The sequence below is a fragment of the Haemaphysalis longicornis genome, unplaced genomic scaffold (assembly GCF_048455015.1).
Source record: "Haemaphysalis longicornis isolate Haplotype H1 unplaced genomic scaffold, Haemaphysalis longicornis Haplotype H1 scaffold_9, whole genome shotgun sequence".
Lineage (NCBI taxonomy): Eukaryota > Metazoa > Arthropoda > Arachnida > Ixodida > Ixodidae > Haemaphysalis > Haemaphysalis longicornis.
Window position 1 is genome coordinate 52,890,425 of NW_027526460.1, and position 14,463 is coordinate 52,904,887.

Consider the following 14,463-nt stretch of genomic DNA (forward strand, 5'->3'; position numbering starts at 1 on the left):
AGAATGGTGGGACAAACAGTGGAAGTTACAAAAGCACACATAAACATAGAAGTACTGATGCGTACTGCTGTTGGTACTGCATGAAGTATGCTTGGTTTAGCTGCGCAGGACTGCGGGGCTTTGGGGTTGCCTCAGACGACACTGGCCGATTGACGCAAGCACCTGTGTCTTAGGTGACCATATTTGTTGAGCGAGCACTATGTTTCATGAAACGATTATTTTCTCTGTGAACAAAAACAAGCCATGTTCAAATCAAAGGCAGGAAACGGCTTGCCACGGTATGGTGGCAAGCCGTTTTCCAGGCTTCCCAATTGGCTGCAGAGCGGTTGGTTCCTGTTGTCATTAAAGACCATGAAAACACACGATTTCGTGGGAAAATCAAAATAACTTAAAATAATTCCTAATTAAATAAAGCATCATTTGCATTCGAGCAAACGCTGCGGGCACTATAAAACACAATCTTTCGAATAACACTAACATGCATTTTGTCTTCATGGCTCCTTTAACGGGGTTTACAGCGGAAGCAGAGCAACCCTGATAATTGTAATTGCTTTTGGAAAATCGTGGTCGGTACGTCTAGTCGTTAAGAGCTTTTTGTTGCTTTATTCAGACAAAAGTTTTGCTTATCTCTCTCTCTCTCTCTGTGGAACGGAAAAATGAGTTGCAGTTTTGGGTACCGTGTATGTTCCACTTGGTAGAACTAAATAATGGTGCCCAGTTTAGCTATATTAGCTGGTATGTCTGAAGTTGGGCATTCGATTTCGGGTTGCAGAGGCTATATTTTTAATGCGTAGAGATTTCCCCTTGTATTCGAGCTCCCTACGTGTATAAGCTAATTTGCTGCTTTCGACTGCGGCAGTCGCAGTTGCCACACTTGAATGGCTTTGGTGTATAGTTCGGCTAGGTTCTGACGAAGGTAGTGATGCCTTCCCCTATCTTTACTGTAGGCACCATCACTGCGGCCAACGCAAGCACACTGAACGACGGTGCTGCAGCGTGTGTGTTGATGACCCGTCGGGCAGCCGACCGGCTTGGAGTGAAACCCATTGCACGCATTGTTGGTGCGTACACTCTCAGTTTCTCTGCTGTCATGCCATTCACACTTTCATTTGTGTTTGCAGTCGAACCCCACAATAACAAAACTGCCGGGAAAGCTAAAAAATTCACTTTTTTGGGCACTTTGTTGTTGCGAGAATGAAACATAAACGACAGGAGATCGGTCACAAGCCGACAATTTATTTTTGAAAGTCAATTGTATGTATTGCTTTGCGGGCCTTACCTTGCAGCAACTTCGCAACTCAGGTGTCGCATTACAATAAGTACTTCATTGCTAGTTGTCGTGCACGCCTAAGAACGACAGGATCGTGTCAAACGCAACCAAAACATCCTGCAAATCCACCTTCTTTGCACTTTTTTCTCCTTGGCCCTCAGCACTGCGTATGTACGAGCGTGCAAGTGAAGTACAGCTTCTTCTGTTGACGAACTTTTCCAGACAGTGCATCTCGTTACAAATGCTGTTAACAGAACTAAGTGAGCACCGCTTTGTTGACGTCCGGAAAGGCCGCAGTTGTTGAGGTTTTGTTTTGCGCACGTATGCCATTAAAGAATGGCAGCCTTGCTTTTCAATAGGTAGAGCGAGCTTCCTGTGCTTCTAAACTCATCAGCGCTGTCTTCCCTTCCTCCACTTGGGCCTTATCTTGCAGCGATAAAAACTTTTGCTTTTGGGCTGGCGGAGGCATTTTACTGAGAGCAAACACGCTGATCGGCGCTCACAGAACAAACTCCCGCGTGCTGTTCAGCGGTGGCAAGCTAGCATAGCCTGAGCCAAAGTCAAGCTGCCCAAGCCAAGCCACCATGTGTCTACTCCTGGTGGTGTCTCTGCGAGGCTGGCTCCACAGCTGCCTGTTGCAGGGTCTTTTTGTAAACAAACATGGCGGTGGCCATGCAAGCGTGCTTTGGCAAAAGTTTATGCACTTTGAGTCCAAAAAAGATGCATTTGAGCCCTCTTAGGACGCTGTTAGCCTCAAGTGGGTGGGTGAAATGCCGACCGGACTTGCAGCGAATTTCGTTAATTCTTTCCAAAAACATTTCGTTGCCATGAGATATAACATACACGGGCGTCTATGGACGTTGGCTGGGGATCCGAAAATATTTCGCTGCCACGCTAGCTTCCAGAGTGAGGTACATTGCTTGGGTAGCAAACATCTGTAGGGAAGCCACAGCATTAGCATTCAGCCCACTTCACCATTGGTGCAGCTTTGAAGACAACTGTGCCCATTTTTAATTTATGGCAATGCTCTGTTAGCATGAAAAATCGTGGAATCAGCCAACGAATTATTTTAGTTGATAGCAGATCAAACTACAAGATACAACCCCTTATTTTTAAATACTTTTATTTGCCAATTTTAAACAATTGGCTCATTTCTGTAAGCAGTGTTATTCTTTTGCACGGTTTAATTTCTTCAGTAAAATTAAGTGAATTGAGTGAACAGACCAACACGGCAAAAAAATATGTTAGTGTTGTGATTAACGATCAGTGTCTAGTGCCGGCCAGCCGCACGTGGTGAGTTTGTTGTGCGTAGATGGGGAACCTGTGTCTCGTGTGGTACAGGGTTACTTGATATAGGAGTTGAGAAACATCCCGTAGGCCCGAATCATCAAAAAGTGGCCCTACGATTGGTCCGCTGCTTTGGATTTTTTCCGTACAGTGGCGCCATTTGTTGGTGACAAAATAAACTGTGACATGGTTAGCCACTCGGCAATCTGGGCAACAAACGGTATTTGGGTGCTTACGTGAGTTTGTTGTGCTGATGAAGCCCAAGGCGTTCAACCACGCAAGTGTTTTATATGCATTAGAACCAAGAGTAGTTAAAAATGCGACTGTGTGGTCAGCAAGATGCGTTGTCGCCTGTGCATTGTTGTCTGCTGTGCGTCATCTGCAGTATTCCGCCGGCAAAAAAAATTAAATTCGCTGCAACGGCTTTACGCAAGTTTGAAAGGATTATTTAGAGCGACTTGATCAGCTACTGGGTTAGTTGGCGTACAATGGGATGTAGGCTGAGCGACAACTGCAAATTTAGTACTGCAGGAAGAACCTATGTTGTGCCAGAGTGCCCGCACAAGCGCCAATCTGTCGAAGCAGTTGTGCAGACACAGTAACAATCTCTATTCCCGGCCGCGGCGGCCGCTTTTTTGATGGAGGTGAAAAGCAAAAACGCCCGTGTGTACGAGATTTCGGCGCACATTAAAGATCTCCAGGTGGTCAAAATTAATCCGGAGCCCTCCACTACAGCGCGCCTCATCGCCTGCATTGCGTCGGCATGTTAAACCCCCACAATCACAATCACACACAGAAACAATAAATTTTCAGTTTGACTAATTAATGATTTTTTTTTTTTTTTTTTTTTTTGTATAGTCAGGGGTGAGACAGCTGCGCATATTGCGCCTTTCTGATACAATTCCATTTTCTTGCGCTAAGCTGCTCCAAAAGCACGAAAATGGCGAAAATTGCGCCAAACTGCTCCAGAAGAGCGTCAACGGCACGGATTTTGATGCTCATGTCAGTTTCGGCGGAGACGAAAGCCTCCCGCATCCCGGTCACCGCTTTTATCGTTGGTCAATCGCAAACACAGAAATGGCACAAATAGAAAGACTGAAACGAAGCAAGCGATAGCTTCTAAAACTCGATTCGCTTTCCATCCGGGTTCGCTGAAACGGCCTTCCCGATTAGGCATCCCTGTGGCAACAAACATGGCCGCCACCTGATCTGGCTGCTACCAACGCGCTTAGTGCGTATTGCCGATATTTTCCCTGGTTTATTTTACGCTATCAGCTGGGTTACAGTCTATTCATTCTATCTGTTGTGGCTTTGAACAGTGACGTTAACGCGGGGATATGGTTTGAGATTGGTTCAAGATCACGGGAAGTTGCGCGGCTCGAAAAAAAGTTCATTGAAATGTGGGGCCTACGACTTCAGCGTGATTTTGATTTGTCCATGAGTTGGAAACGCGGTGCGCGCGTCTATAATCGGGTTCGTGAAGTGAATTTTTTGACTCGTTGTGGTGTTATGAAATGCTGGGGTGTTGCTGTGCTTCGAAGCGCAATCGCGAGCTTCAGGGATGGAACACGAAAGTTGCGGGCTGTGCTGCGGCGCCGCGACCTGTTCAGGCAGCGCCCAATCGCTGCAGGACTACACGGTTGCCATAGAACGCGACTATAACACTTGATGTATGCAAAGTGAAATTTAATGCCAAAATCTGGGTGGCTAAACAATAACGCTACTCAAATGACCATAGGGTGAACCTGCGCCCCGGGGACTGAAACGGGTAGGCTGGTTGGGCTATGCGACCGTTAGCTCGAAGTTGCTCAACTGTTGCCGTAAATACAGTCGTTTGTACAACGTACGCAGCCTGGGATTACAAAAATAATAACTTTAGCATTAAAACAGCAAAAAACGCCACAATTGCGGAGCCCTTAAATTTGATAAGAGTTTTAGCAGTTCCGTCGTGTACGCAGTTACCGTGCTCACCGGGACTCGTCTGGGCACTTGGGCATTCGTATCCGCGGACCTGCCTTCGCCTTGTCCGCGCCTCCTCGCCCTTCCGTGCGCGCAGGCGCAGACCGGTCCGGTCAACCCGGTAACAAAATATAACCAACAGAACAGACGGACTGCTAAAACTCTAATGTTAACGGCAGTTTGGTTGTCAGTGTTGCGTGCAGGCGCAACACAATATCACCAGTTAGGAAAAAGGTAGTGAAGTTATTACTTTGTGATACTCGTAAAAACTCTTTCAGGTAAGGCTGTTGGAGTGTTCTGTGTATTCAAAACTGATTGAAATGTGCACTTGACCCTGCAAATTGCTGAAATAATGATTTTTTAAGCTCACAAGACGATGTATTAAATGTCCCTAACTGCTCCAAATCAAGATTCTTCTGCTCCAAAATCGAAATTTTGCTGCTCCGAAAACTGCTCCCAAGTCTGTTTGGGCTGTCTCACCCCTGTATAGTGCATGCGGTGGCCGCAGTGGCGCCACCATATGCACGATTCAAAGCAGGGGGTCCACGGGCGGGCCGTTTTTTGAGGCGGAGTTTTGCAACTGCCTTCATCGAAGAACTCTGTGTATGGCAACGTAGCCATGAGTGTGCCGCAGTGCATCAGCTGCCTGTGTCACGATGCTGCTGTTGCCACATCAAATGCCAGAGTGAAACACCTTCCCAGGCTGTGTTTCCCTGGGCGGGTTCTAAGGAGCTGGCACAGTGCTTCTCCAGCTTATCCCTTGGAAGATGATCCTATTAGAATGCCTTGCCTGCTGTTGAAGTGCTCAGTAAGCTTTGCTCGTTCTTTCTAGGCTTCGGTGATGCTGCGGTGGAGCCAGTGCATTTCTCCATTGCCCCAGCGTATGCTATGCCAAAGGTGCGTTGAGATTTTTGGTATTCTTTTTACAAAGGCCAGTAGTTTGGCAGGTGTTTGAAGGATCTCGTGGTGCATAGTTTAACTTGTCTGCAGTTCTGATGCAGGCTCTTTTCAACCTTTTCAACGTGCATTCTTATTTGTTTATTTTAATTTCGTGATCTCTGAATTCATGTGTCGAAAACGCTGTGAAGTCTGGTAAGGTTCCTTGGGGCCTTTGCGATGGGGAACGAAAATTTCAAATTACTCTCCTTTTGTCTTGAGCAAATCTGTCTGGCATCTTGTACTACCAGGCAAATGGTCATCTAGATTTAATTTTTATTTTGAAACGGCAAGCGCGAATTACCAATCTGTTGTGGCAGTCTTGCCAAGATGTAAATTCCTCCCCTGCGGGGCAATGAGTGCCTTGTCCAGCTGCAGTGCGTGATTTATTTCCCTCTCTCATGTGGTGCCAGGTCCTGAAGCAGGCTGGTGTGAAGATGGAGGACGTGTCCATGTTTGAGGTGAACGAGGCCTTCAGCTCGGTCGTGCTGTGCAACATGAAGCACCTCAAGCTGGACCCGTCCAAAGTGAACATTCACGGGGGAGCCGTCAGCCTGGGCCACCCCATCGGGTGAGTGGTGTTCTCCCTGCTGCTACGTTGTTTTTGTCTACTTCCGGCGCAGCTCATATGGAGTCCCATGTATTGCAATCCCCACTGTTACGTCATGGCTTAAAGTATGTTCCCGGATCATTCGTCGCAATCTGACACTCTGAAGCCACCCGAGCAACATGTACGGACTGCCGTTTTGACGTTTGACGAGCCTTGGCCAGGCCTGGCCATGGAACTCACTGCATGCGGAACTGACTATCACACAAGGGTGCGATACGTCGCCATTAGATGACCCTATGTTGCGGTATGGTATCACCATCATCACTGCGCTTACAACGAAAGTTTCACTTCGGAATGCCGGAAGCGTGTTTGCCTTAAAGCATCACCGCAACAATAGCGCGCGCTCTTGCCGTCATCGTCAATGATGTTCTGTACGGGGGCGAAAAATTCCCATTTCTCGGTTCAGAAATTCCCTATTTTTAGCATTTTCCCCGCAGGTTTCCCAAGAATTCTCTGCGAAATTCCCTGCGTTGTCTCTCTTCAGCTGACAGATCGTTACGCGGATTCCTGTGCGGTTTCTGGCGTTAGCCAGAGACACCTAGGTCTACTTTACGTAGCCTTTCGAACACAGATGCCATTCAGGGAATGGGAGTTTCAACATGAGCTAAATTCCTCTGCATCTGCCGCTCAGCATCCTTTGACTATGCATTTCACGTTTTGTGCCAAACAGCATGCTTTTTCATGTGAAGATCTAAGTAAAAACTGCCCGTATGAAAAAGAACGAGACAGTATTGGGTAATCAGGTAATTCTAGCTTGGTGCTGGTACTCTGGCACCATCTCTTGTTAGCTGCGAGCACACTAAGGTACACCCAAAACACTTTTTTGTATAATGTGCAGCCCTTCACGTGCCGCTGCTTTATGCTTTGCTGGCTCTTCCTGATGGAGTGTTCTTTCCTCTGTGCTCACTCCTGTTTTATGAACTGTATTGGAAGCAGCCTTGGATGCTTGTGGCTTGCGGGAACATGACTGCAGATATTTCAACATAAATCCGACAGAAGTCCGGTTACTTGCATTACTTTTTTCTTTTTTACTCCACGACTCCTAAAATTCCCTCCGTCTATTAAAGATTCCCTTTTGGCCAAAATTATGGACGAAAATTCCCTGCATCCGGCAACCGTGTGCTTCAAGCTTTGAGACCACCGTTGAACTTGTAGCCGCTAACTTTGTCGTGCCTTGATGGCGTCACGGAAACAGGAGGCTCATTCTATTTAGGAAAAGCTTGACGTACTAAACGCAGTAGACAAGCAGCCAGTGCTGAAAAGAGTCGACATCGCTAGGGACCTTGCATTGCCATGTGGCGTTTTCCAGCGATCGTGAAAAGCGGCAGTTCTACATTCTCGAGTTTTTTTAAGGTTCAAAAGCCAAAGTTGCAGAAATACATGGTTGCAAGTCAAAGATACAATGTTTTCGTTCATTTTCAAAAGTTTCCTCACTGCTTCGTTTTTCTGGTTACATTTTGTTTTCTTGGTCCGTTGGAAAAACGTTTGAACGGGGTTCCACTGTAGCTAGACAAACAATGAGAGGAGCATAATTAGATTAACTGGGACATCAGAACCGGGGGGTTCACTTCGGGGAATACTCTAATTTTGTGTTTTAATCTCTTAATCTCTAGTCGCCAGAGGCAACAGGCAGAGAGACAGAAAAAAAAACAACTAATGGAGACTACTAGAACAGGCAGAGAGGGGCCTTGGACAAGTTCTGCAATGAAAACGAAAGTGTACTCCGTCGCATGAATGTCGGGGGCAGTGCTGTAGTGGACTCTATTATTGCGCCTGGGTGTCAGGTCGAGCTGGTCACCCAGTTGCCGCTAGCCAGCTCCCACTGCTCAGAGGTTGGGTTGTGGTGAGGCGGCACTCCCACACCATGTGGTGTAGTGTGCATGGGGATGGGCAGCGTTTGCATTTGGGTAAGATAAATGGCATGGAGGCGGCTGCCATGGAGAAAGGTGCTGGTCTGCAGCCACCGTAAGATGAATTTTTCGGTCTTGGGAAGGTTTGGATGGGGTGGGAAGTGGTGCTAACATTGTCGGTGTAAATGAAGCTGCTCGGATGTCGGCATACCGACATCCGAGGTATGGGTATGGGCAGAGAAGCATGCTGGTCGTCAGCTTCCAAGGGTGCCCGGGGTATTTGGTTGCGGGCAGAGGTGTGGGCTGCCTCAGGAACAGTTGTGTGACCTGGTGTCAAATGATGAAAGTTGGTGTCTATCGTACGTGAAAGGCAGTGACAGAAATTCGTCCAGCTTGGTAGCGGCAGCAAGCAGGAAGTCTCAGAATTGGCATGTGCTCTGTTTGTATGCTACTGCTGCTAGTTTTTAATACACACGATTTGCCACTTAGAAACTTTCAGATTTAAAAGTTGAGATGCGTTTAGTTTCTTTTCTCTGCAGGGGCCGTATTCTGCGCATTAAAAATATGCCAGAGCTGTGACAGTTTGTTGCAGCCTGTTTTCCCCGTTGTGAATGCCAACCTGACCTGGTAACCTTTCTGTGCAGGATGTCCGGTGCTCGGATCACTGGGCGTATGGCATTGCACCTACAGCCGGGACAGTATGGCCTTGCTGGCATCTGCAACGGTGGCGGCGGTGCCTCTGCCATTCTCATTGAGAAGTTGTAAGTCTGCATAGAAGAAGCAGGGCAGATCATTCACTGACACAACCCCCCAAGGCCCGACGGACATCACTAATTCCTGGACCACGTGTTATGCCTTAGTGGGCCGAGTACGAGAATTGTAAATGTGAATATATGGTACGGTATAGGCTTTAATATAGGTGCGATGATAATAATATATTGTTTCTCTTTTTTAAACCATGGAATAAATATTCAGCATTTTGGAAGCTTGGTTTGTCTGTTTTCTTGTGTGCAGTGCTGAATTCTGGAAATGCTAGCATTTTGCAAATCCTGATGGGAAGGTTTTATTAAAGGGATTGCTGATATTTCTTCATCAGAAACTACTGTTTTAATGGCAAATTCGGCCTCTTGCATCTTGAAGGCAGGCACTAGGCTGTTCTGTTTTGTGTGCGCACATACCTGGAGGCTTGGCAGTTGACACATGAGTCAACTGTTTGGTCACTGGCAAGCCATAGTATTGTACCTGCCTTAGAACTGGTTTACCTGAAACCATTTGTCAAACTAATTGGATCGCTGCCCGGCAGCTTCCACATTTTTGTGATTTTAGTATGGCCATTGAAACAGCTGATATGAAATAATCTGATGAGGGAGGGACATCTGTGAAATCAGATTACACCCAATGGATAAAAACCAACCCCCACCTGCCCCTCTACTTGAGACATTTACCTTTTCCATCGAGCAGAACAAGAACGATGTATGCGTGGAAATAATGAAGACTGACCTTCACTGAACCAGAGGGCAAACTCTACTCCTGTTGTACCACTTTGTGTATTCGATAGCGCTGTTGTTCACTTTCACCGGAGTCGTTATTTGGCTGCGGCCTTGTTCTTCACGGTTGCGCAGACCTGTGCTTGTGGCGATTTTGCCCTGTTTTTCCCCATGTTCGAGGCAATAATTATACTTAGTTTATACGACAGTGAAATCGGGTACCCTGCCGCTCATTCCGCTGGTCGCACAAACAAAAAGAAAAGCCACTGGCTTGACTGCGCCAACAATGTTGCCAAACGTAGGTTTTCTTGCCAAACTAAACAAAGGAAAAGCGTATCGGGTGCCGGCCCCGCGGAACTCCGTTACAAACATTCAGTCGAAACAGTTTTCGCCTAAAATTTACTCTGTTGTAGCCAATAGTCTGCTCTAGCCGGGTGCCTTCTATTTAAAATGCATGGGGACCAGACAAACCAACAGTAATGATCTGTTGTAACCCGAAGTCCGTTCTTGCTGGATCCGCTGTTACGAGCGTAGGCTGATTACAGTCCAGTTGCAGTGTGCACCGCAAATTCGAGCTGCCACGGGCTCTCCGCACCGGCAGCATGCGCCGTCATTCGCGTCGCATCCCCCCCCCCCCCCCCCCCCCAGAAAACGAGTTCACTGCGACTTATGAGGAAGTGAGACAAGGGGAGCAGTTTTCTTTCCGTATCCACCTCCCGGCGCCGCCGCTTTGGCATCGTCCCCGCATTTGCCTATATTTGCCTGTTGTGTCACGTGTGCACTGCTTTGAATTTGACTGGGTGCCTCTTTAACTGCCCCCATTTTTCCATGAAAGAGACATGAGGCCAATGTTTTGGAATCGTCTGACTGCCACACTGAACAGGCGATCGTTGTGCGGATATGTGCTGCAGACCGCTGATGGTGATACTCGGACAACGCGCTTGAGCAGCCTACTTAGGGAGGGTCTTCGCTGGAGGCTCAACACATGATAAAGTCCCTCAGGGACTTCGTTTCTGCCAAGGACCTTTTGCTCAGCTAGGTGAAGCACCTATGAATGATGTGAGCCAGCTTTGCGTGAAGCAAAGTCCTCCGACTGTGGCATCTTTTCTGCAAATAAGTAGTACACCCTTATGCGAATGAAATGTTCCGATATCTTGTATTGTCTTTTTTTGTGCAACCTGCTTATAACAGCTATTGGTTATAACGGCGGAATTTCCTTGGCACTTTAATATCATCTAAGGAGGTTTTATGCTCAGCTGAGACGGGAAAGCCAAAAACCTGGAGTCGTTGTGAAGGTTGCACTCGGAACAGCTCACGCAACCGGGTGTCGACACGAGGGAAGCGTTCTGCGTCTCGGAGCCCCGAGGGGTACGATGGACGATAATGATGGTAACTGTTGCTCGGTGATCGGCACATATCCACTACGGGGAAATGACTTGTGGCTATGTCCCCTTGGCAGGGTGCCTGGATATGCTTGTGGCTGGCTAGTCTGTGTTACAAATGTTATAAGTGGCCTAGACTGTTCCCCCCTCACGGGGTGTTTGTTATGCAAATCAAGTCAAATGTTTTTCTCCAAGAAAACTTGCAATCAACATGAGTATTATCACAAATTGGGGCTTGTGCGGAATGCAGTTCCTCACACAGTCAAAAGAAATGGCTCAGTTTTAGTGCTAATAATCCTAGCGAGCGAAGGCAAGGGATATGCACCAAGTGTTCCATGAAAGTGCCTTTGCTTGAGGTTGCCTTGCTTGATATTTCACAGCCTGCCGTCTAGCTATCTCTACTGGATGGCTGGAGAGAGAGAGAGAAGTGAACTTTATTGAAGTCTCCGGCGGAGGTAGCTGGAGTCCCCTTTCGCTTTTGCTAAAGGAGTCCCGTCTCCACACCATTGATGTCGCAGCTTGGACAAAGACTACACAGGAAGGGGCGCATTCTGTCGGGGACGTGAAATATGCCTGCGAGTAAAACTTACCGAAATGTTTCACCGTTGCAATGGTGTGTCGACAGGTACTGTGCTTGTTGCAGGTGGCAAATGTTAAGGTTAAGTCTGCATCTGACTGGAATTTGATAAGCAGGGCCGAGCTGAACTCTTCGTTTAAATGTAAAAGGGGAAACCCAGGTCTTGATGTTTTACATTTTTGCGAGCAGAGCATAGTAAGCGATTCTTTAGTATCGCTCTGTTACAAGTAATACAGCTACATAGTGGTATTACTTCCAAAAAATTCACAAAATAGTACCATATGGTACTATTTTGTGAATCGCGTTAGCAGGTGGCGTTGCTGGAGGCATAAGTCGGTCAGTGTGGGAAATTCTTCGAGTCCTCCAGACATCTCACCCTACCTGCACATTCACTAAATATCTGGCCTAGTTAAGTGCACTGTGCGGTAAACTTGCCGGCCGCAAATTGAAGTGCCCCTCGGTGCACTTCAGATGCCTTAAAAAAAAAGTGAGGTTGAAGACCGTTTTACCACTCCCCTTTTTTGCTTCTGTGGAGGTTAATACCAGTCACATCCGGCAACCGAATGTCATTTTAAACGAATGAGATTCGTTTTAAATGTCATTTGTCTGCTGTCACAAACCTATGCCACTCACGACGTACCAGAAGATTACAGAGCACTACAGACTCAGTCGCAGAACACTTCCACTGCCCCACCCACAACTAACAAAAACACAAACTACGCTCAGACTTGTGCAAACAAACACGTATCCCCACCCAACGCTGATGCATCTTATGTTTCCAAATCAACACGAAGCCCAATGCAAATTCTGTACGCAATCAGGAACACTTAGGCACATTATCCTTGCCATGATTTGCCACCTCAACCACTTCCCCATTCCCCCGAGCAGTGGGAGACTCTGCTGTCCAGCTCCATTTCTTGCGATCAGCTCCTGCTGGTTGAGAGAGCGGTAGCATCAAGGACGGCACATGGCTACCTGTAAGAAGTCTCAGCCAAATAAGTTTTTTCTCTCTCTCTCTCTCTCTCTCTCTCTCTGCTGTCACACAGGCGCAGTCTAATGATATTCGGTGCCGAATGAGTCCAGAGAACTCATTCAACTTTGACTTTGGACCAACTGCGTACTCTCAACATCAGAAGACGAGAAAAAAAAATCTTTGAAAAAATAAGAAACTTATTGTTCGCAACTTTTTATTTTATCTTGACTTGTTTTTTAAAGCTTTCAGGTGCTTTGCTGAGCACTTCCAATGAACTGCTTCCGCTCTCAGTGTGACCGCCTGGGTTTCCGGCTGCAGGGGCTGCAGCAAGTGCGAAGGAAGTTGCTCTTCATGACTCTTCGTGACGCTTTCCTAACAAGTCGCACTTTGTGGTCATCTAGATCTCGTTGCAACTCCATCTGGCCGCTGATACGTGTAGCTCGCATGCACAAAGCTGCGGCGACAGTTCTTTTAACGTTGTTCATTGCGGCGGCGTTTATGCGCGCTGCCATGTTTGTTGACAAATTAGGGAGCACTGCGGATCTGCTTCTTATTTGTCTTGGCTTTGCATGACTTACTGAAACCAAATTACGGCCTAAAAAGTAAAGAGTATAGTGCATGCAAAACTATTTTAAATACATTCTCTCAAAGTATACACGCTTATATGAATTGCATGAATCGCATCAGCATTCAATGCAATTTTGATTACGCGAAGTATACTACCAATTGCCATTGACACCATACATGAGTGACATTTGGTTTGCTCGTGTAGCCAGTAAGCAGCGAACGAAAGACATTCCAAACAAATCTATGTTGGCGCATGCGACACGGGTGTAAGTTTTGCATGCAATTTTTACGCTTTGAATTGAGAGGAAAGGGCAAACCTGGGGAAAAAATTAGTAGTGGCTTAGCTTTGCTATGCCAGGATATACGTACCATGAGCTAAGGTTCAGCAGTCCAGTCCAGTCCAATTCAGTCTAATCCAGTCCAGTCCTGTCCAGTCACTGCTCCTCGGCATGCTCAGCACGGCTCTTCATGAGTCACGTGAAACGGCTATCAAGCGGCTCCGACGCAGCGTCAGACTTGGCTACTGCGCAATTGATTCGCACACCTTGGCACGCGCCGGCGCCAGTACGGCTGCCGTGGCTATGACGCAACACAATCCACTTTAATCCAATCCAAGCCAATCGAATCCAATCCAATGCCCCTCGTGCTTGCGCAGAACGGCCCTTCACTGCACACGCGAAACTGCTCAACCTCGGCCAGTGTAGCTTACGCTACAAAAACAACCTACATTGGCAATTACAACCAGTGGGGCTGCAAAAGGGTTGCCACTTGGCACTAAATGACACCCACAAATGCAGGTTGGTCCTACGATCAAGTGCTTTACAGACAGATGTTGTATTGACTCATATTTTCAGATTGGATTTCTGGAATTTAGCTTTTCTCTCCCTGCCACGTTTTTTTATGAAAATTCATCTGGGGCTTATATTTTTATCATAACACTAATTCAAGCAACACAATATAACATGTTTCTTCGCTATTTTTATTGCCTGGCGTATTTTGCAAGCTGAAGCTACAACTGAGCTCTGGAGCGCACAGGAGGGCTGCAGATTAATTTGGAGCACCTGGGGATCTTCAACATGTACGACAATTTTGGCCTGCGGGCATATTTGTTTTCCACCCCCACAAAAGCAGCCACCACAGAGCTGAGATTGACCCCCGTAACTCTTATCCCAAATTTTGCACAAAATGGAGACCAGCTTTCCCACTAGTTTCTCCAATTTAGCCTTGTTGCAACAGGAAGTTCCCTCACATCCCCTGGATTGAAAAAAACCCGTTCCACTGGGTGAAAGCGGATGGCCAACGTGTGGTATACAGTGGCTGACCGTTTTTTCATACTCCAAAAATTTGGACTTGCTGGATATTTTCCCGAGGAACCGCCAGTTTTGTCCCATAGGAGTAATGAGTCACGGATTTTTCGGACTGCTCTTTTATTATGACTATTTTTCGTTCCCCTCCAGGTCTGAAAAATCGGTCGGCCACTGTACCACAACTCGGGTCAACTAAGCACATCACATAAATTGTGTTTTTTCGGGGTAACAGCAGTGGCAGCAACCTTGGCATCACTA

The 14,463-nt window shown here is 47.0% G+C and overlaps 1 protein-coding gene across 4 annotated transcripts in view; it reads left to right on the forward strand.

Annotated features, from left to right (window-relative positions):
- LOC144152848 (acetyl-CoA acetyltransferase, mitochondrial-like) overlaps positions 1-14,463 on the forward strand; it is a 47,699-nt gene that overhangs the window by 29,461 nt on the left and 3,775 nt on the right. For all 4 annotated transcript variants that reach the window (XM_077684339.1, XM_077684337.1, XM_077684340.1 and 1 more), the window contains exons 10-13: positions 948-1,061; positions 5,349-5,413; positions 5,866-6,023; positions 8,557-8,673. In XM_077684339.1, the coding sequence (XP_077540465.1) occupies positions 948-1,061; positions 5,349-5,413; positions 5,866-6,023; positions 8,557-8,673 (454 nt within the window). The remainder of the gene's footprint in view (positions 1-947; positions 1,062-5,348; positions 5,414-5,865; positions 6,024-8,556; positions 8,674-14,463) is intronic.